The sequence below is a fragment of the Pristiophorus japonicus genome, chromosome 7 (genome assembly GCF_044704955.1).
Source record: "Pristiophorus japonicus isolate sPriJap1 chromosome 7, sPriJap1.hap1, whole genome shotgun sequence".
In the NCBI taxonomy this organism is placed as follows: domain Eukaryota; kingdom Metazoa; phylum Chordata; class Chondrichthyes; family Pristiophoridae; genus Pristiophorus; species Pristiophorus japonicus.
This window is the reverse complement of record NC_091983.1, coordinates 226,254,368-226,271,687: the sequence shown is the minus strand read 5'-3', so window position 1 is coordinate 226,271,687 and position 17,320 is coordinate 226,254,368. Positions and strand designations below refer to the sequence as shown.

General features: G+C 45.3%; 1 protein-coding gene across 1 annotated transcript; it reads left to right on the top strand.

The window, feature by feature from the left end:
- Nucleotides 1-4,101: 4,101 nt before the first annotated feature.
- On the top strand, nt 4,102-17,023 carry LOC139266678 (heme-binding protein 2-like). Its single transcript, XM_070884268.1, has 4 exons — nt 4,102-4,233; nt 9,011-9,140; nt 14,719-14,893; nt 16,861-17,023. Exons 1-4 carry the CDS (start codon nt 4,102-4,104, stop codon nt 17,021-17,023), a joined length of 600 nt encoding a protein of 199 aa, XP_070740369.1.
- Nucleotides 17,024-17,320: the final 297 nt, after the last annotated feature.

Here is a 17,320-nt window from a genome sequence, read left to right as displayed (position 1 = left end):
ATAGACCGCCCTAAGTGGAGGAACTGCATTCAGGAAGGCGCTGAGCTCCTCGAGTATCATCGCCGAGAGCATGCAGAAAGCAAGCTCAGGCAGCGGAAGGAGCGTGCGGCAAACCAGGCTCCCTGCCCCACCCTTTCCGTCAACGACTATCTGCCCAATCTGTGACAGAGACTGTGGTTCTCGTATTGGACTGTACAGCCACCTAAGAACTCATGCTAAGAGTGGAAGCAAGACTTCCTCGATTCCGAGGGCGTGCCTATGATGATGATTATGTGGGTAAATTCCCTGGACTGACAAGAATAAAGAGTCAGAGAGAATTGCAGGAACATTTTGTGTCTCATGTTATAAAATCCTCAATTAGTAAAATACAGATATTTGGTTTGTCCAAAGGAACAGGGGCAGATGAAGTCACTTTACCAACTGTAACATGTTTTTCTTCATCTCTCATTCGTTCAACATAAAAAGATGTAAAACCCCATGTAAATGTTACTGAGAACAGGAGCCAAGAGAGGACTTGCGTGTCTCTTATTGCAAAGTAGTAAAATCAGCTCGACACCTCGCTCAAAAACAGGGTCATTGTAAATGTCGGAGAGATCTGGACCACCCAAAGTTCACTGAAGTAAAGCTGACCTCCAAAGGCAGATCTGAAGCCAAATCCCAATTCTCCATCCCGACATTTACAGGGTCGGCATTTCAGAGCAATACGTGGAGCTGATTTTACATTTGTAAATTGTTAAAGTGCTCTTCAGTCACGTAGCAAAAAATGAAGCTGTACAAACTTTAACCGGGGACATATTTAGCTGGATCATTACACATTGAGCTCACTGTATTGTTTATTCCTCCTTGGGTAATGGATGTCGCTGGCAAGGCCAGCATTTATTGCCCATCCCCAGGTGCCCTTGAGAAGATGACGGTGAGCATCAAAGTTCCTGTGATATTTTTTCGGGCCCTGCGTCTCCTTTAAGGGGCTCCGCGGCCCATTTAAAATACCGTGCATGTGTGTTTATCTATTGAAAAGCCGACTGCGTGGGACCCCTGGAGCACTGTGCAGACATGCGGCTGTGCGGCCACGGGGCTTACAGGGAACATTAGTGAGCATTCTTCTTGAACCGCTGCAGTCCGGTGGTGAAGGTATGTCCACATTGTTGTTAGGCAGGAAGTTCCAGGATCTTGACCCAGTGACGATGAAGAACAGTGAGATATGTCTTGGTGAGGAACTTGGAGGTGCTGGTGTTCTCATGCACCTGCTGCTCTTTTCCTTCTCGGTGGTGGAGGTCGTGGGTTTGGGAGGAGCTGGCGAAGAAATCCTAGGGACTTGTTGCAGTGCCCCCTGCATGTGGGAATATGCCAGTGTTACCGTGTTCAAGGTTTGGTAATTGATCGTGAGCCGCCAGCTCCCATCTGGTTTCTTGACTGGCCAAATTGGTAAATTATTCGCAAAAGTGTCCCGCCATATAACGCCCTGCTGTATCAATGTGTCCATTGTGGTTTGTAGCGCTATCTGACTCTCAGCAGGAACGGGATACTGTTTTAAGTTAACATGGGCCGGCCCGTTAATCACCTCCTCTATCGAGCGCCCACTATCGTGCTTTTGAGCAGTGATCGCGGCCTAATATTGAGCTAACAGAGCTTGTGTGTTCAGGTCTGCGTGTGTGTGTAACTATCTCGTATATCTCGGGCTCCTCAATCGCAGAAACAGCCGGGACCCCTCTGCCATGAAAATTTCTTTTTCCAAAACACAATCGATCATAATCCACAATTATACCGCACTTATCGAGCAAATCAGTAAAGACCCCATGAACTTTCCTGCTCTGACATTTAGCTAAGTGGTCTTTAGCTCCTTGGACTTGTTCTATCTCCCATTTTAAATATAGGAATCACATTAGTTGTGTGCCAGTCCTCTGGCACTATTCCCTTTTATATATTTATCAATATATAATAGTGTCTCTGCTTTCTCTCCCTTTGCTTGTTTTAATATTCACAGATACAATCCATCTGGACCAGGGGTTTATGCTCCCAAAGTTTGATTTGTTTGATTAATTTATCAATTATCTCCTCTCCTTCTGTCTTAAATGTCTTTATATCTTTTTTGATCTCTTCTTCTAATTTCATGTCCACATTGTTAGTCTCCCTGGTAAATACTTTACACTAACTTCCTTGTTTTTTTAATCAATTCCTCTGTTTATAAAGCCAAGGACACTGTATGCTTTTTGAACAGTCTTAAAAACTTGTCTTCCACCTTCGAAGATTTCCATTCATAAAACTCCAGGGCCCAGAAATTCGTGTCCACCACGAGAGTTGCCTTAGTAACGGGCTGTCTCGGGTTAACGGTCACTGAAAATGGTCGTGGCGGTCAGAGAGAAAGATTCGTGCTGGGGATGAAAGATTTTTAGCCCAGCACTAACTCACTGTGTAACACCCTCCTGGTGGAGTTAGTGCAGGCATTTGAGGCAAAGTTGGTGTCCAGAAGCGGCGTTCCATCTTCCAACAGTCTCTGGAAGCAAGGCAATAAATTCACTAGGAATTGTCGGATATTAAAAGGCCAATGTCTTCTGAACTGATCAAAATAAAAATGATGAAAGAAAATGCAGTTTTCAGCCCTGACTGCCTTTAAAAAAAAATGAACATTAAAAAAAACTCCCGAATCGGAGTCTTTAGCTCCTAAAGCTGAATTCCCTTCCACACCTCAAAAAATGGGAAAAGTGCTTCAGCACTAATACAAATGGGTGAGCAAGCCAGGGAAGGGCACCCAGGGTCTCGCACGCAGCACTCCAGCTTTGTGCAGGGGGTCAACACTGCAGGAGAGGTCCTCCGCCCACAGGGGCCAGGAGGCCCTCCAGAAAGAACGATGTGGGACCACATCACCGAGGCCGTCACTGCCAGCAGTGTCGCCCCCACCACCTGGCTCCAGTGACCAAAGAAGCTTCATGGCCTCAGACCAGGGGTCAAAGTCAGTGACTCCATCTTCAAAAGCCATTTCCTACCAACTGATTCACCAGCCTCACACACTGCTCAATGCACGACTCCGGCCATGCTGATCACTCACCTGCAGCAATCTGCACCAATCACAAGGCACAGCTCCCATTCCTAGCCTCACCTCACCATCTGGGAAGAGACGGTGCAGGCCATTCTTGATAGCAGCATGGCTAAGCCATTGGCCAATGCCAGTGCAGAACGGATACAAGATGCTGGTAATCACATACATTATCCTCCTTCTCGCAGGCACCTCTTTCTTTCCTGCCCTCCCCTCATATGGGAACAGCTCCTTGTTGGTCTATGAGGAGTGTAACAGACTGGTGTGGCTGAAGACCTTGGTACATCAATGGTAGGCCCAGAATCCAATGATTTTCTCAATGGGCCCCCGAGGAAGCCCAGAAAGGCACCATACCAACTTCCTGCAGGTGTGTAAGTAAAGACAGCTATCTGGCGGGGGTTTCGGGGCTCCCTGGGAAAGCCCCTAATTCACCCCAGCCCCAGGAATCCCCTCTCGTCTCCGAGTCCCGGGGAAGTCAGCACTGCCCTGGTGAGGTTCAGGAATGGTGTGTCGATGTACAAAGCATTGGGCAGCGAGACCCAAACCAGCCTCACCTACTCGGTGATGAAGTCATGGTCTGTCCCGTGGTTGGAGTGCAGCATGACCACTGTGCTCTGACTTACTGCAGGCAAAGCTGGAGGTGGGCCGAGAAATGAAAGAGCGCAGGCGCGAGGTGTGAATGTGAAGTTGTTTTCTCTTGGGTCACTGGCAGCAGCTCCCGGGAGATCAATCTTCCATTCCCCTCGATCCCAAACAGAGAGGGTTGGCAACCTGAAGGGCGTGAGCTGGAATAATTGCAAAATGGTTGTCCCGGGTGTTCAGACTTCCCGGGAACCGACTCTCAGAGAGTTAATATTTCTAAATCCATCACATGGTTGGAACAGAGTAACATTTCCATAATCAGTCAGCGATGGTATTTCTTCAACACAACGCTCCTACCTGCAGCTAAACTGTATTCAAAACCGTCTTTATAAAACACTATAAAAAGATGTGAACTCGCTGCTCAAACACCAGAAGGGACTGAGAGACATTCAGTGCGTTCGACAGTGATCGGAGCGGACACCAAGATGCTGAGACTCTGCTTAACTGTGTCTGTCCTCTTCGGACGTCAGATCGCTGCAAAGGAACAATATCAAAAGTTGAACGATTTATGTGGTGAATATGACTGCCCTCAGTCCATAAAAGTGATTCAGTTCAACGTGAGTATAGTTAGCAGTTCACTGCGTTCTATGTTTGTACCTGTGGAAATGGTTTATGGCCCGTTTTTTAGTCCATAACGAGCGATGCGCCGACAGCACGTGTCCCAACCGAGAGGCCTGAGGTCGACCCGAAATTGGTCCTCAGGCCTCATTAACATTTTATGGGTTTCTGTCACCCCCTGCTGTGTCTCCACGGGCAGCTTGTTCATTTTACTAAGAAGAATATCGGGCCACTTGTCTCTCCAGCAGCGGCTGTAAGCTAAACCCTGGGAGTGGGGGGTTGGTGTGGCCACAGAGAGGGGGCATTGGGGCGATGGCAGGGACTGTGGAGTCGGGGAGCACTCATGCTTCTCCTGGCTCCACTCAATCCAAGTCGGTTTCTGAAAGGAAGCTTGTAACAAGCATAAGGCACCTACTTTACATATGTAAGGGACACAACACATGTTTTTATTAAAATTATTATTTAAATGGAGATTGCAAAATGCTCCAGTACAGAGGGTCCTCGGGGACCTTGTGCATGAAACACAAAACATTGTATGCAGATACAGCAAGTAATCAGGAAGGAAAATGGAATGTTGGCTTTTATTGCAAGGGGGATAGAGTATAAAAACAAGGAAGTCCTGCTACAACTGTACAGGGCATTGGCGAGACACACCGTGAGTACTGCGTACAGTTTTGGTCTCCTTATTTAAGGAGGGATATACTTGCATTGGAGGCAGATCAAAACTTTTATCTTGTCCAGTAACCTTTTATGTGGCACCTTATCGAATGCCTTCTGGAAATCCAATTATGCCACATCCACTGGGTCCCCTTGTCCACCCTACACGTTACACCCGCAAAGGACACCAGCAAATTTGTCAAACATGATTTCACTTTCATCATCATCATAGGCAGTCCCTCGAACGAGGATGACTTGCTTCCATATGAGTTCACAGATGTTTCAATGTGGGACCCGATGTTCCAGTCCTGAACTCCAATTGAGGTGGTGGACGATGACTGTGCGTGGATTTTTTTAACGTGTGGTGACGGTTGTACATCAGCCACCACACGGGCTCAACAGAGCTAGGACTTCATCCAGTGGCAAGGATTAACCCGAATGACTGGAGACCTGCTCTACTGCACGGATCTAGTGCGCACACATATCGCAATGTGGGCAGGCCCGTGCTGCCCCTGGGCCCTCAGTTCTTCCAAACTCCGTACCCTCATTCGCTGCACCTCTGCCATGATCTCTCGCCGCTCCCCCGCACAAACATTCGCCGCAACTCTGCCACGATCCCACAGCGCCCCTCCGCCACAAAAACACTCGCCGCACCTCCGCCACAATCTCCCGCTGCACCTCCGCACCAAACATTCGCCGAACCTCCGTCACGATCACTCATCAAATCTCAGCCACGATCCCTCATCAGTCCTCTGCCCTGATCACTCGTCGCAAGTCTCTTTCAGAAAACCATGCTGACTCTACTTGATTGAATTATGTTTATCCAAATGTCTTGCTGCTGCTTCCTTAATAATGGACTCCAGCATTTTTCCAACGACAGATGTTAGGCTAATTGGTCTATATGGTCCCTTAGAGGACGAGACCGGGGAATTAGTAATGGGGAACATGGAGATGGCAGAAACACTGAACAAATATTTTGTATCAGTCTTTACGGTAGAGGACATTAACAATATTCCAATAGTGGATAGTCAAGGGGCTATAGCGGGGCAGGAACTTAACACAGTCACAATCACTAAGGAGGTGGTACTCAGTAAGATAATGGGACTAAAGGCAGATAAATCCCCTGGACCTGATGGCTTGCATCCTAGGGTCTTAAGATAAGTAGTAGCAGGGATTGTGGATGCATTGGTTAGAATTTACCAAAATTCCCTAGATTCTGGGGAGGTCCCAGCAGATTGGAAAACTGCAAATGTAATGTCCCTATTTAAAAAATGAGGCAGACAAAAAGCAGGAAACTATAGACCAGTTAGCCTAACATCTGTGGTTGGCAAAATGTTGGAGTCCATTATTAAAGAATCAGTGGCAGGACATTTGGAAAAGCATAATTCGGTCAGGCAGAGTCAGCATGGATTTATGAAGGGAAGCCATGTTTGACAAATTTGCTGGCATTCTTTGAGGATGTAACGAACAGGGTGGATAAAGGGGAACCAGTGGATGTGGTGTATTTGGACTTCCAGTAGGCATTTGGCAAGGTGCCACATAAAAGGTTACTGCACAAGATAAAAGTTCACTGGGTTGGGGGTAATAATTTAGCATGGATAGAGGATTGGCTATCTAACAGAGAACAGAGAGTTGGGATAAATGGTTCATTCTCCGGTTGGCAACCAGTAACTAGTTGGGTGCCGCAGGGATCAGTGCTGGGACCCCAGCTATTTACAATCTATATTAACGACTTGGAAGAAGGGACTGAGTGTAACGTAGCCAAGTTTGCTGATGATATAAAGATGGGAGGAAAAGCAGTGTCTGCAAAAGGACATAGACAGGCTAAGTGAGTGGGCAAAAATTTGGCAGATGGAGTATAATGTTGGAAAGTGTGAGGTCATGCACTTTGGCAGCAAAAAAAATCAAAGAGCAAGTTATTATTTAAATGGAGAAAGATTGCAAAGTGCTGCAGTCCAGTGGGACCTGTGGGTATTTGTGCATGAAACACAAAAGGATAGTATACAGGTACAGCAAGTGATCAGGAAGGTCAATGGTATCTTGGCCTTTATTGCAAAGGGGATGGAGTATAAAAACAGGGAAGTCATACTACAGCTATATAAGGTATTGGTGAGGCCACACCTGGAATATTGCGTGCAGTTTTGGTTTCCATATTTGCAAAAGGATATACTTGCTTTGGAGGCAGTTCAGAGAAGGTTCACTAGGTTGATTCAGCGGATGAGGGTGTTGACTTATAAGGTAAGGTTAAGTAGGTTGGGCCTCTACTTATTGGAATTCAGAAGAATGACAGGTGATCTTATCGAAATGTATAAGATTATGAGGGGGCTTGACAAGGTGGATGCAGAGAGGATGTTTCCATAGATGGGGGAGACTAGAACTAGAGGGCACGGTTTTAGAATCAGGGATCGCCCATTTAAAACAGAGATGAGGAGAAATTTCTTCTCTCAGAGGGTTGTAAATCTGTTGAATTCACTGCCTCAGAGAGCTGTGGAAGCTGGGACATTGAATAAATTTAAGACAGAAATAGACAGTTTCTTAAACGATAAGGGGATAAGGGGTTCTGGGGAGCGGGTGGGGAAGTGGAGCTGAGTCCATGATCAGATCAGCCATAATCTTATTGAATGGCGGAGCAGGCTTGAGGGGCCATATGGCCTACTCCTGTTCCTATTTCTTATGTTCTTATTATGTTTCCTGCTTTTTGTCTGCCTCCTTTTTAAAATTTGAGTGTTACATTTGCGGTTTTCCGATCCACTGGGACCATCCCAGAATGCAGGGAATTTTGGGAGATTGCAACCAATGCATCTTTTATCTCTGCAGTCACTTATTTTAGGACCCTAGGATGCAAGCCATCAGTTCCAGGAGCCTTGTCCACCTTTAGTCCTATTATTTTACCGAGTACTACTTCATTAGTGACTGTGATTGTATTAAGTTCTTTCCTCCCTATAGTCCATTGATTATCCACTATTGGGATGTTTTTAGTGTCTTCAACCGTGAAGAGCGATACAAAATATTTGTTCAACGTCTCTGCCATTTCCCTGTTCTCCATCATTAATTCTCCAGTCTCATCCTCTAGGGGACCAACATTAGTTTAGCTCCTCTTTTTATGTACCTGTAGAAACTCTTACCATCTGTTTTTATATTTCGTGCTAGTTTACTTTCATGAGGGGTTGACATATATAGAAAGGTTGAGCAAAATGGGCCTATACTCATTGGAATTTAGAAGAATGAGAGGTGATCTTATTGAAAAATATAAGATACTGAGGGGGCTCGACAAGGTGGATGCAGAGAGGAAGTTTCCCCTCGAGGGGGACTCTAGAACTAGGGGGCATAGTTTCAGAATAAGGGGTCGCCCATTTAAAACAGAGATGAGGAGGAATTTCTTCTCTCAGAGCGTTGTAATCTGTGGAATTCTCTTACCCAGAGAGCTGTCGAGGCTGGGTCATCGAATAATTTCAAGGTGGAGATAGACAGATTTTTGAATGATAAGTGAGTGAAGGAATATGGGGAGTGGGCAGGGAAGTGCAGCTGAACCCAAGATCAGATCAGCTATGATCTTATTGAAAGGTGGAGCAGGCTCGAGGGACCAAATATTTCTTATGATTTGGGCAGCCGCCCAGGATGCCCGCAAAGCCATATTAATATGGTGACACCTTTAATGCAGGCACAGATCGGGCATGAGGCTTTGCCTTTGAAATTGGTCCTTTTTGTCCTAATCTTCTTCACAGAAACGCGGACCAATTTCCAACCCAGTGGAATTTCCCTGTTTATCTAAAGTGGTAAAAGACTCACAGGGAAACACGGTACCTGGACATGGGGTCATTAGCACTGATTCAGTGTGGGAGGCTTTTATTAATGTTCTCCATATTTTCTTATTGAAAACCCATGGGTAAGGACCCAGGCCCATAGTGCAGGACATCACCAAGGGTGAAAGAGTGAGAGAGACAGGAAGCTGAGGCCAAGAGTCCAACATAAAATCCTAACTCTCTTTAAAGCCCAGTCCATCAGGACATGAATACTACTGCCACACCGTGGCACCTCGGACAGTCCTCTCAGCACAGATGTGTTTCAGTAACTGTACAGTTGTGCCATGTGGTAATATCTTTTCTCTTGTTGCCTTAGAATTATGAAGAGATAGAACATTTAGCCATTCAAGGGATTGAAACAGAAGTTACTGGAACGGATATCAAGAGTGCACTCGCGACTGGTCTGGACAAACTAAAGAATTATTCATGGTTTTCGAATGCTGCAGGTACATTGGATGTTCCTTCAATGTAATAACAGAATATAAAACAACCCTTCGCTGTTTGACCTATCTTCTTTGAAACTTCCTGTATAGAGAGACACACTGGCCAAAGAATGCCACCATTGTCAATCCCAGAGGTTGTGCCAGGATTGTGCGCATTGTGCCCTCCATAACTGACCCAGCCTCAGTTTGTGAGATCATTGACATGTTGCTGGTGAGCAGAAGTGCCACATGGGCTACTTCTTTGGTGCTCGCAGACCCTGTGTGCCCAGAATCTGACAAGGCTGCCCACACATGGGAGTTTGGGATGCCAAGCTCACGTTCCAACTCAAGCCGTGGCCCTTGAATTGTCTCTGGTTAATAAAGGTTCTTTGCCAGGCCTGAACTAGAGCCCACATACACCCTTGTGGAAGCCCATACTCTTTCATTTCTCTCAGCTCACTGGCTGCTACTGGAATGTGGGTCCTGGCTGAGGCTCAGTTCTGTTTAGAGAAGGTTAAGAGCAGATTTGATAGAGATGTTCAAAATCATGAAAGGTTTTGATAGAATAAATAAGGAGAAACAGTTTCCAGTGGCAGAAGGGTCGGTAACCAGAGGAGGCAGATTTCAGGTGATTGGCAACAGAAACAGAGGCGACACGAGGAAACTTAAAGAAAGGTAACTTCGATGGTATGAGACGTAAATTGGCGAGGATAGACTGCCAAATGATACTTAAAGGGTTGACGGTGGATAGGCAATGGCAGACAGTTAAAGATCACATAGATGAACTTCAACAATTGTACAACGGGGAAGGTGGCTCAATCATGGCTTACAAGGGAAATTAGGGACTGTGTTAAATCCAAGGAAGAGGCGTATAAAGTGGCTAAAACAAGCAGCAAACTTGAGGACTGGGAGAAATTTAGAATTCAGCAAAGGAGGACAACGGTTTAATTAGAAACATAGAAAATAGGTGCAGGAGTAGGCCATTCAGCCCTTCGAGCCTGCAGCACCATTTAATATGATCATGGCTGATCATGCAGCTTCAGTACCCCACTCCCACCTTATCTCCATACCCACTGATCCCTTTAGCTGTAAGGGCCACATCTAACTCCCTTTTGAATATATCCAACGAACTGCACTCAACAACCTTCTGTAGAGAATTCCACAGGTTCACCACTCTCTGGATGAAAAAGTTTCTCCTCATCTCGGTCCTATATGGCTTACCCCTTATCCTTAGACTGTGATCCCGAGTTCTGGACCTCCCCAACATCGGGAACATTCGTCCTGCATCTAACCTGTCCAGTCCCGTCATAATTGTATAGATTTCTGTGAGATCCCCTCTCATTCTTCTAAATCCCAGTGGGTATAGAAACATAGAAACATAGAAAATAGGTGCAGGAGTAGGCCATTCGGCCCTTCTAGCCTGCACCGCCATTCAATGAGTTCATAGCTGAACATGCAACTTCAGTACCCCATTCCTGCTTTCTCACCATACCCCTTGATTCCCCTAGTAGTAAGGACTTCATCTAACTCCTTTTTGAATATATTTAGTGAATATATAAGCATAGCCGAACCAATCTTTCTTCATATGTCAGTCCTGCCATCCCGGAAATTAGTCTGGTGAACCTTCGCTGCACTCCCTGAATAGCAAGCACGTCCTTCCTCAGAATAGGAGACCAAAACTGCACACGACACTCAAGGTGTGGTCTCACCAAGGCCCTATACAACTGCAGTAAGACCTCCCTGCTCCTATACTCAAATCTTCTCGCTATGAAGGTCAGCATGCCATTTGCCTTCTTTTCTGCCTGCTGTACCTGCATGCCTACCTTCAGTGACTGATGTACCATGACACCCAGGTCTCGTTGCAGCTCCCCTTTTACTAATCTGCCACCATTCAGATAATAATTTGCCTTCCTGTTTTTGCCACCAAAAATGGATAACCTCACATTTATCCACATTATACTGCTTCTGCCATGCATTTGCCCATTCACCTAACCTGTCCAGTCACCCTGCAGCCTCTTGGCATCCTCCTCACAGCTCACACCGCCACCCAGCTTAGTGTCATCTGCAAACTTGGAGATATTACATTCAATTCCTTCGTGCAAATCATTAATGTACATTGTAAATAGCTGGGGTCCCAGCACTGAACCTTGCAGCATCCCATTAGTCACTGCCTGCCATTCCGAAAAGGACACGTTTATTCCCACTCTTTCCTTCCTGTCTGCCAACTAGTTCTCTATCCACATTAATACATTACCCCCAACACCATGTCCCTTAATTTTGCACACTAATTTCTTGTGTCACCATAGGCAGTCCCTTATATTGAGGATGACTTGCTTCCATGCCAAAAACTGATGACTTCACAGGTGTTTCAATGAAGGACCAAATATTCCAGGTCCAGAACTGCACGTTGAAGGGTGGAAGATGGCTGTGCGTGGATTAAAAAAAAAATGTGGTGGTCGTTGCACACCAGCTAACACACGGGCTTGACAGAGCTAGGTCTTCGTCCAGTGCAAGGATTAACCATGACAACTGGAGACCAGCTCTGCTGCATGGACCTAGTACGCACACATATTGCATTGTGGGTTGGCCTGTGCTGCCTCTGGGCCCTCGCCTCTTCTGCGTCCTGAACTCCTGCCACTCCTGGGCCCGATCATATCACTCCATGTATGGCGTGTGATCGCGGAGCGAAGTGATCTCATGTGGAACCTTGTCAAAAGTCTTTTGAAAGTCCAAATGCACCACATCCACTGATTTTCCCTTATCCACTCTACTAATTACATTGTCAAACTCAAGAAGATTTGTCAAGCATGATTTCCCTTTCATAAATCCGTGCTGAGTTGGACCAATCCTGTCACTGCTTTCTAAATGTGTTGCTATTACATCTTTAATAATTGATTCCAGCATTTTCTCCACCACCGATGTCAGGCTAACCGGTCTATAATTCCCTGTTTTCTCTCTCCCTTTTTTAAAAAGTGGGGTTACATTAGCTACCCTCCAATCCACAGGTACTGAGCCAGAGTCCATGGAATTTTGTAAAATGACCACCAATGCATCTACTATTTTTAGGGCCACTCCCTTAAGTACTCTAGGATGCAGACTATCAGACCCTGGCGATTTATCGGCCTTCAGTCCTATCGGTTTCGCTAACACCATTTCCTGGCTAATAAGGATTTCCCTCAGTTCCTCCTCCTCATTAGACTCTCGGTCCCCTAGTATTTTCAGGAGGTTATGCATGTCTTCCTTAGTGAAGACAGAACCAAAGTATTTGTTCAATTGGTCTGCCATTTCTTTGTTCCCCATTATGAATTCACCTGATTCTGACTGCAAGGAACCAAAAGTATTCTTCGCTAATGTTTTTCTCTTCACTAGGAGGGGGAAAATAGAATATGAGAGTAAGCTTTCAGTGAACATAAAAACTGACTACAAAAACTTCTACAGATACGTGAAGAGAGAAAGATTAGTGAAGACAAATGTAGGTCCCTTACAGTCAGAATCAGGTGAATTTATAATGGGGAACAAAGAAATGGCAGACCAATTGAACAAATACTTTGGTTCTGTCTTCACGAAGGAAGACACAAATAATCTTCCGGAAATACTCGGGGACCGAGGGTCTAGCAAGAAGGAGGAACTAAAGGAAATCCTTATTAGTCAGGAAATTGTGTTAGAAAAATTGATAGGATTGAAGGCCGATAAATCCCTAGGGCCTGATAGGCTGCATTCCAGAGTACTTAAGGAAGTGGCCCTAGAAATAGTGGATGCAATGGTGGTCATGTTCCAACATTCTATAGACTCTGGATCAGTTCCTATGGACTGGAGGGTAGCTAATGTAACCCCACTTTTTAAAAAAGGAGGGAGAGAGAAAACAGGGAATTATAGGCTGGTCAGCCTGACATCGGTGGTGGTGAAAATGTTGAAATCAATTATTAAAGAGGTAATAGCAGCACATTTGGAAAGCAGTGACAGGATCGGTCCAAGTCAGCATGGATTTATGAAAGGGAAATCATGCTTGACAAATCTTCTGGAATTTTTTGAAGATGTAACTAGTAGAGTGGACAAGGAGGAGCCATTGGATGTGGTGTATTTAGACTTTCAAAAGGCTTTTGACAAGGTCCCACACAAGAGATTAGTGTGCAAAATTAAAGCACATGGTATTGGGGATAATGTACTGACGTGGCAAGAGAACTGGTTGGCAGAGACGAAGCAAAGAGTAGGAATAAATGGGTCCTTTTCCAAATGGCAGGCAGTGACTAGTGGGATACTACAAGGTTCAGTGCTGGAACCTCAGCTATTTACAATATACATTAATGATTTAGACAAAGGAATTGAATGTAATATCTCCAAGTTTGCAGATGACACTCAGCTTGGTTTTAATGTGAGCTGTGAGGAGGATGCTAAGAGGCTGCAGGGTGCCTTGGACAGGTTAGGTGATTGGGCAATACATGGCAGCTGTGGTATAATGTAGATAAATGTGAGGTTATCCACTTGGTGGTAAAAACAGGAAGGCAGATTATTATCTGAATGGTGAAAGATTAGTAAAAGGAGAGATGCAATGAGACCTAGGTGTCATGGTACATCAGTCACTGAAAGTTGGCATACAGATACAGCAGGCGGTGAAGAAGGCAAATGGCATGTTGGCCTTTATTGCGAGAGGATTTGAGTATAGGAGCAGCGAGGTCATACTACAGGGCCTTGGTGAGGCAACATCTTGAATATTGTGCACAGTTTTGGACTCCTCATCTGAGGAAGGACATTCTTGCATTTGAGGGAGTGCAGCGAAGGTTCACCAGACTGATTCCCAGGATGACAGGACTGACATATGAAGAAAGACTGGATTGACAAGGCTTATATTCAATGGAATTTAGAAGAATGAGAGGGGATCTCATGGAAACATATAAAATTCTGATGGGATTGGACAGGTTAGATGCAGGAAGTATGTTCCCGATGTTGGGGAAGTCCAGAACCAGTGGTCACAGTCTAAGGATAAAGGGTAAGCCATTTAGGACTGAGATGAAGAGAAACTTCTTCATTCAGAGAATTGTCAACCTGTGGAATTCTCTACCACAGAAAGTTTTTGAGGCCAGTTCGTTAGATATATTCAAAATGGAGTTAGATGTGGCCCTTACGGCTAAAGGGATCAAGGGGTATGGAGAGAAAGCAGGAATGGGGTACTGAAGTGCATGATCAGCCATGGTCATATTGAATGGTGGTGCAGGCTCGAAGAGCCAAATGGCCGACTCCTGCACCTATTTTCTATATTTCTATGCACAGTGATTTGTTGCAATCAAGAATGCATTGCCTGAAAGCTGAGTGAAATCAGATTCAATAGTAACATTCAAAAGAGAATTGTGGAAATAGCTGAAGGGAATAGAGTGCAGGTCTGTGGAGAAAGAACATGGGAGTGGATTAGTTAGAAAGCTCTACAAAGAGCGAGCCATTTTCTGTGCAGTATCATTCTATCATTCTGTGATTCAGTGTATCACATGAGTGTCTTCCACACTCCAGCACGTCTCCCTGCCCCAACCTGTAACTTCAGACTTACCATGAGCAATGCCACAGGTGACCTTCTAGTAGAATGCTGTAACAGTGTTTTCTCTGTCTGCAGATACAATTGTTCCTGTCTGTGCACCTTGGGGACTTCAGGGATACTTGGTAAATGGCACAATACAACAGAAATTCGGGGTATTTGTTGTACTAGTTCCTGAACTCACCAGCCCACCTGAACCCACAGATCAAACCGTGAAAATAAGAATGTTAGATCCTGGCTGGCTCTATGTCAGGTGAGTTCGTTGATATATTGTGATTGATATTTCTTTATGTCAGATATTTAGCCAACATTATTTAGCCTGTAGTAAGCCTGTGATTAACGGGCTGGTCCAGTCAGGTGGGTCGTTGGCCAACATTAATCGTGTAATAAGTTGCTTTGTGTCTCACAACCTTCAGTTCCTTCCTCTGAGGATATGGCTGGACCTCCACACTCACATCACTCAGGGTCATATCAAGCACTGGACATGGCTGAGTCACAATTCCTCGGGACGCGATCCCAGGATGTGAATTCTACACTTTGTAACGAAAGTAGTTGAGCTTATCTCTGCTGGAATGTCCCAGGAGTATAGACTTCCCTATTGTAACAATAATGGGGCTGGCTCCTGTTTTCAGACATTCTCACCTATACCACATTCTGGGGGTTATTTTGGCCAAAGGGTGAAAACAGGCACTAAATGGGTGCAGTGCGAATAAGACTAACCTATTTGAAAGTCTGGATTTAGCATACAATTTGGGTCCTAATTGCTGAATGCCAAAATTTGAACTTGCTGGAGATGGTACAACACAAACCTGCAGGTTTACCACTCAAGTGCTGATTAGACACCATTTTCATGGAGCAGTATATGTGGCCTTCTCGCACCCACTTCCACTGAAGGTGTGGAGTGCTCTGGCTGGTACACAGCGGCACATTGCAGGATGGCTCAAGGACCGAGGGAGAGGGTGCACAGGTTCTCGGATGTGGTACTGGAGACTGGGGTGGAGGAGGTCCAGAGGAGGAGGGATGTCCTGTACCCACAGAGGGGAAGGACATCACCTCACCCTCTTGTCCATTTCTTCTACAGCAGCTGGTGCCGCTCTACCTGGCCTTTAAGTAGTGCTTGAAATCGACATCAACGCCGTGTTTACTCCCAAACAGCTGGTTGCTGTTAGGAGAGGGCGTTAGTTGAAGCATTAGCCACCAAAATGCCGTGCAGCCTCTTTAATGAGTGCGAGCAGGATTTTTTAAGTGGCAATCAGTTGTTAACGAGCCTCTGGGCAGCCGTTCCTAGAGCTGGCTTCAACTCCTTTACCAAGATGGTGTCTCAGCTCAAGACCCCACCTTGGTTACCTCGTAGGATCGTTAGTGCCTGAACGCACTGCCGCAAATCGCCCCCAGTACGTTATATGGATGGGAGCAGGGAAAGGGAGGGAAAAAAAGCAAGAAAGAAAGAGAGATAGAAAGAAAGGAAAGAAAAGTATTTTATTTGGACCTAAGAAAAATCGGATTATTTTAGAGGAACTAAAAAATTTGGGAATCCCAGCTCACAAATCATTTAAAGCGAGTCAACAGGTACAAAAAACAATCAAAATGACAAATGGAATGTCAGCCTTCGATTTCACAGAGACTTGGTCAGATCCTGTCTGGAATACCTCAGCAAGGATAAATTAACCTTGGGGTGGATTCAGGGCAGATTCACCAGAATTATACCGCGGGTTAGAGGGTTAAATTCTGAGGACAGGTTGCATCAACTTGTCTTTTCCTGAGTATAGGAGATTGAGGAGTGACCAGAGTGAGGGGTTTGCAATGTTAAAAGGATTCAATCGGTTAGATACAGAGAAACTATTCCCTCTGATGGGAGAATCTAGAACGAGGCGACATCATGTTAAAATTAGAGCTCGGCCATTCAGCAACAAAATGAGGAAGCACTTTTTCACACAAAATGTGGAACTCTCTCCCCCCTAAAAGGCTGTGGATGCTGGGTCAATTGGAGGGTTCAAGACTGAGATCGAGAGATTGTTGTTGGGTAACGGTATCAAGGGATATGGAGCTAAGGCGGGTAAATGGGGCTGAGGTACAGATCAGCCAGGATCAAACTGAATGGCGGAGGACACTCGAGGGGCTGAATGGCCTACTCTTGTTCCTATCTTCCTTTCAATCTGATTAGTTTCCAGACTGGATCTGCCAGGAAGAAAAAAGTCATCATTCTGAATTCTGTTGCAGGGCTTTCGACACCAAAGTTGACGACCAACAATACGAAGGACGTGTCATTGAATTCTTCAATGACTTGGAAAAAGACAAGCAATCCTTCGATAGGAGTACCTTTTACATCGCTTACTATAAAACAGATCTGACGAAAATGTTCTTTAAAAACATAGAACATTGAAACTTTTCTGAAGGTTCTGTTACCTTATCAGACATCAAACAGTGAGATGCGCTTAACTCTATTCTTAACCTCCTTTAACCTCCCACCCAGTTCACATTGGATTTAACCCTGAGCATGTGCCAGTATTGGGATATTGAACGATTCCCCCCATGCCCCATCTCCAGAGCCCTGTGCATGGTGACCCTGTTTATAAATACTGCCCCCTACTGGCAGTTGCCAGTGTTTGTCTCCCACCCACAATGCTGCATTGTGAGGTGGAGCTTCTTTACTCAGAATTATTCAGCTACGTTAACTCCA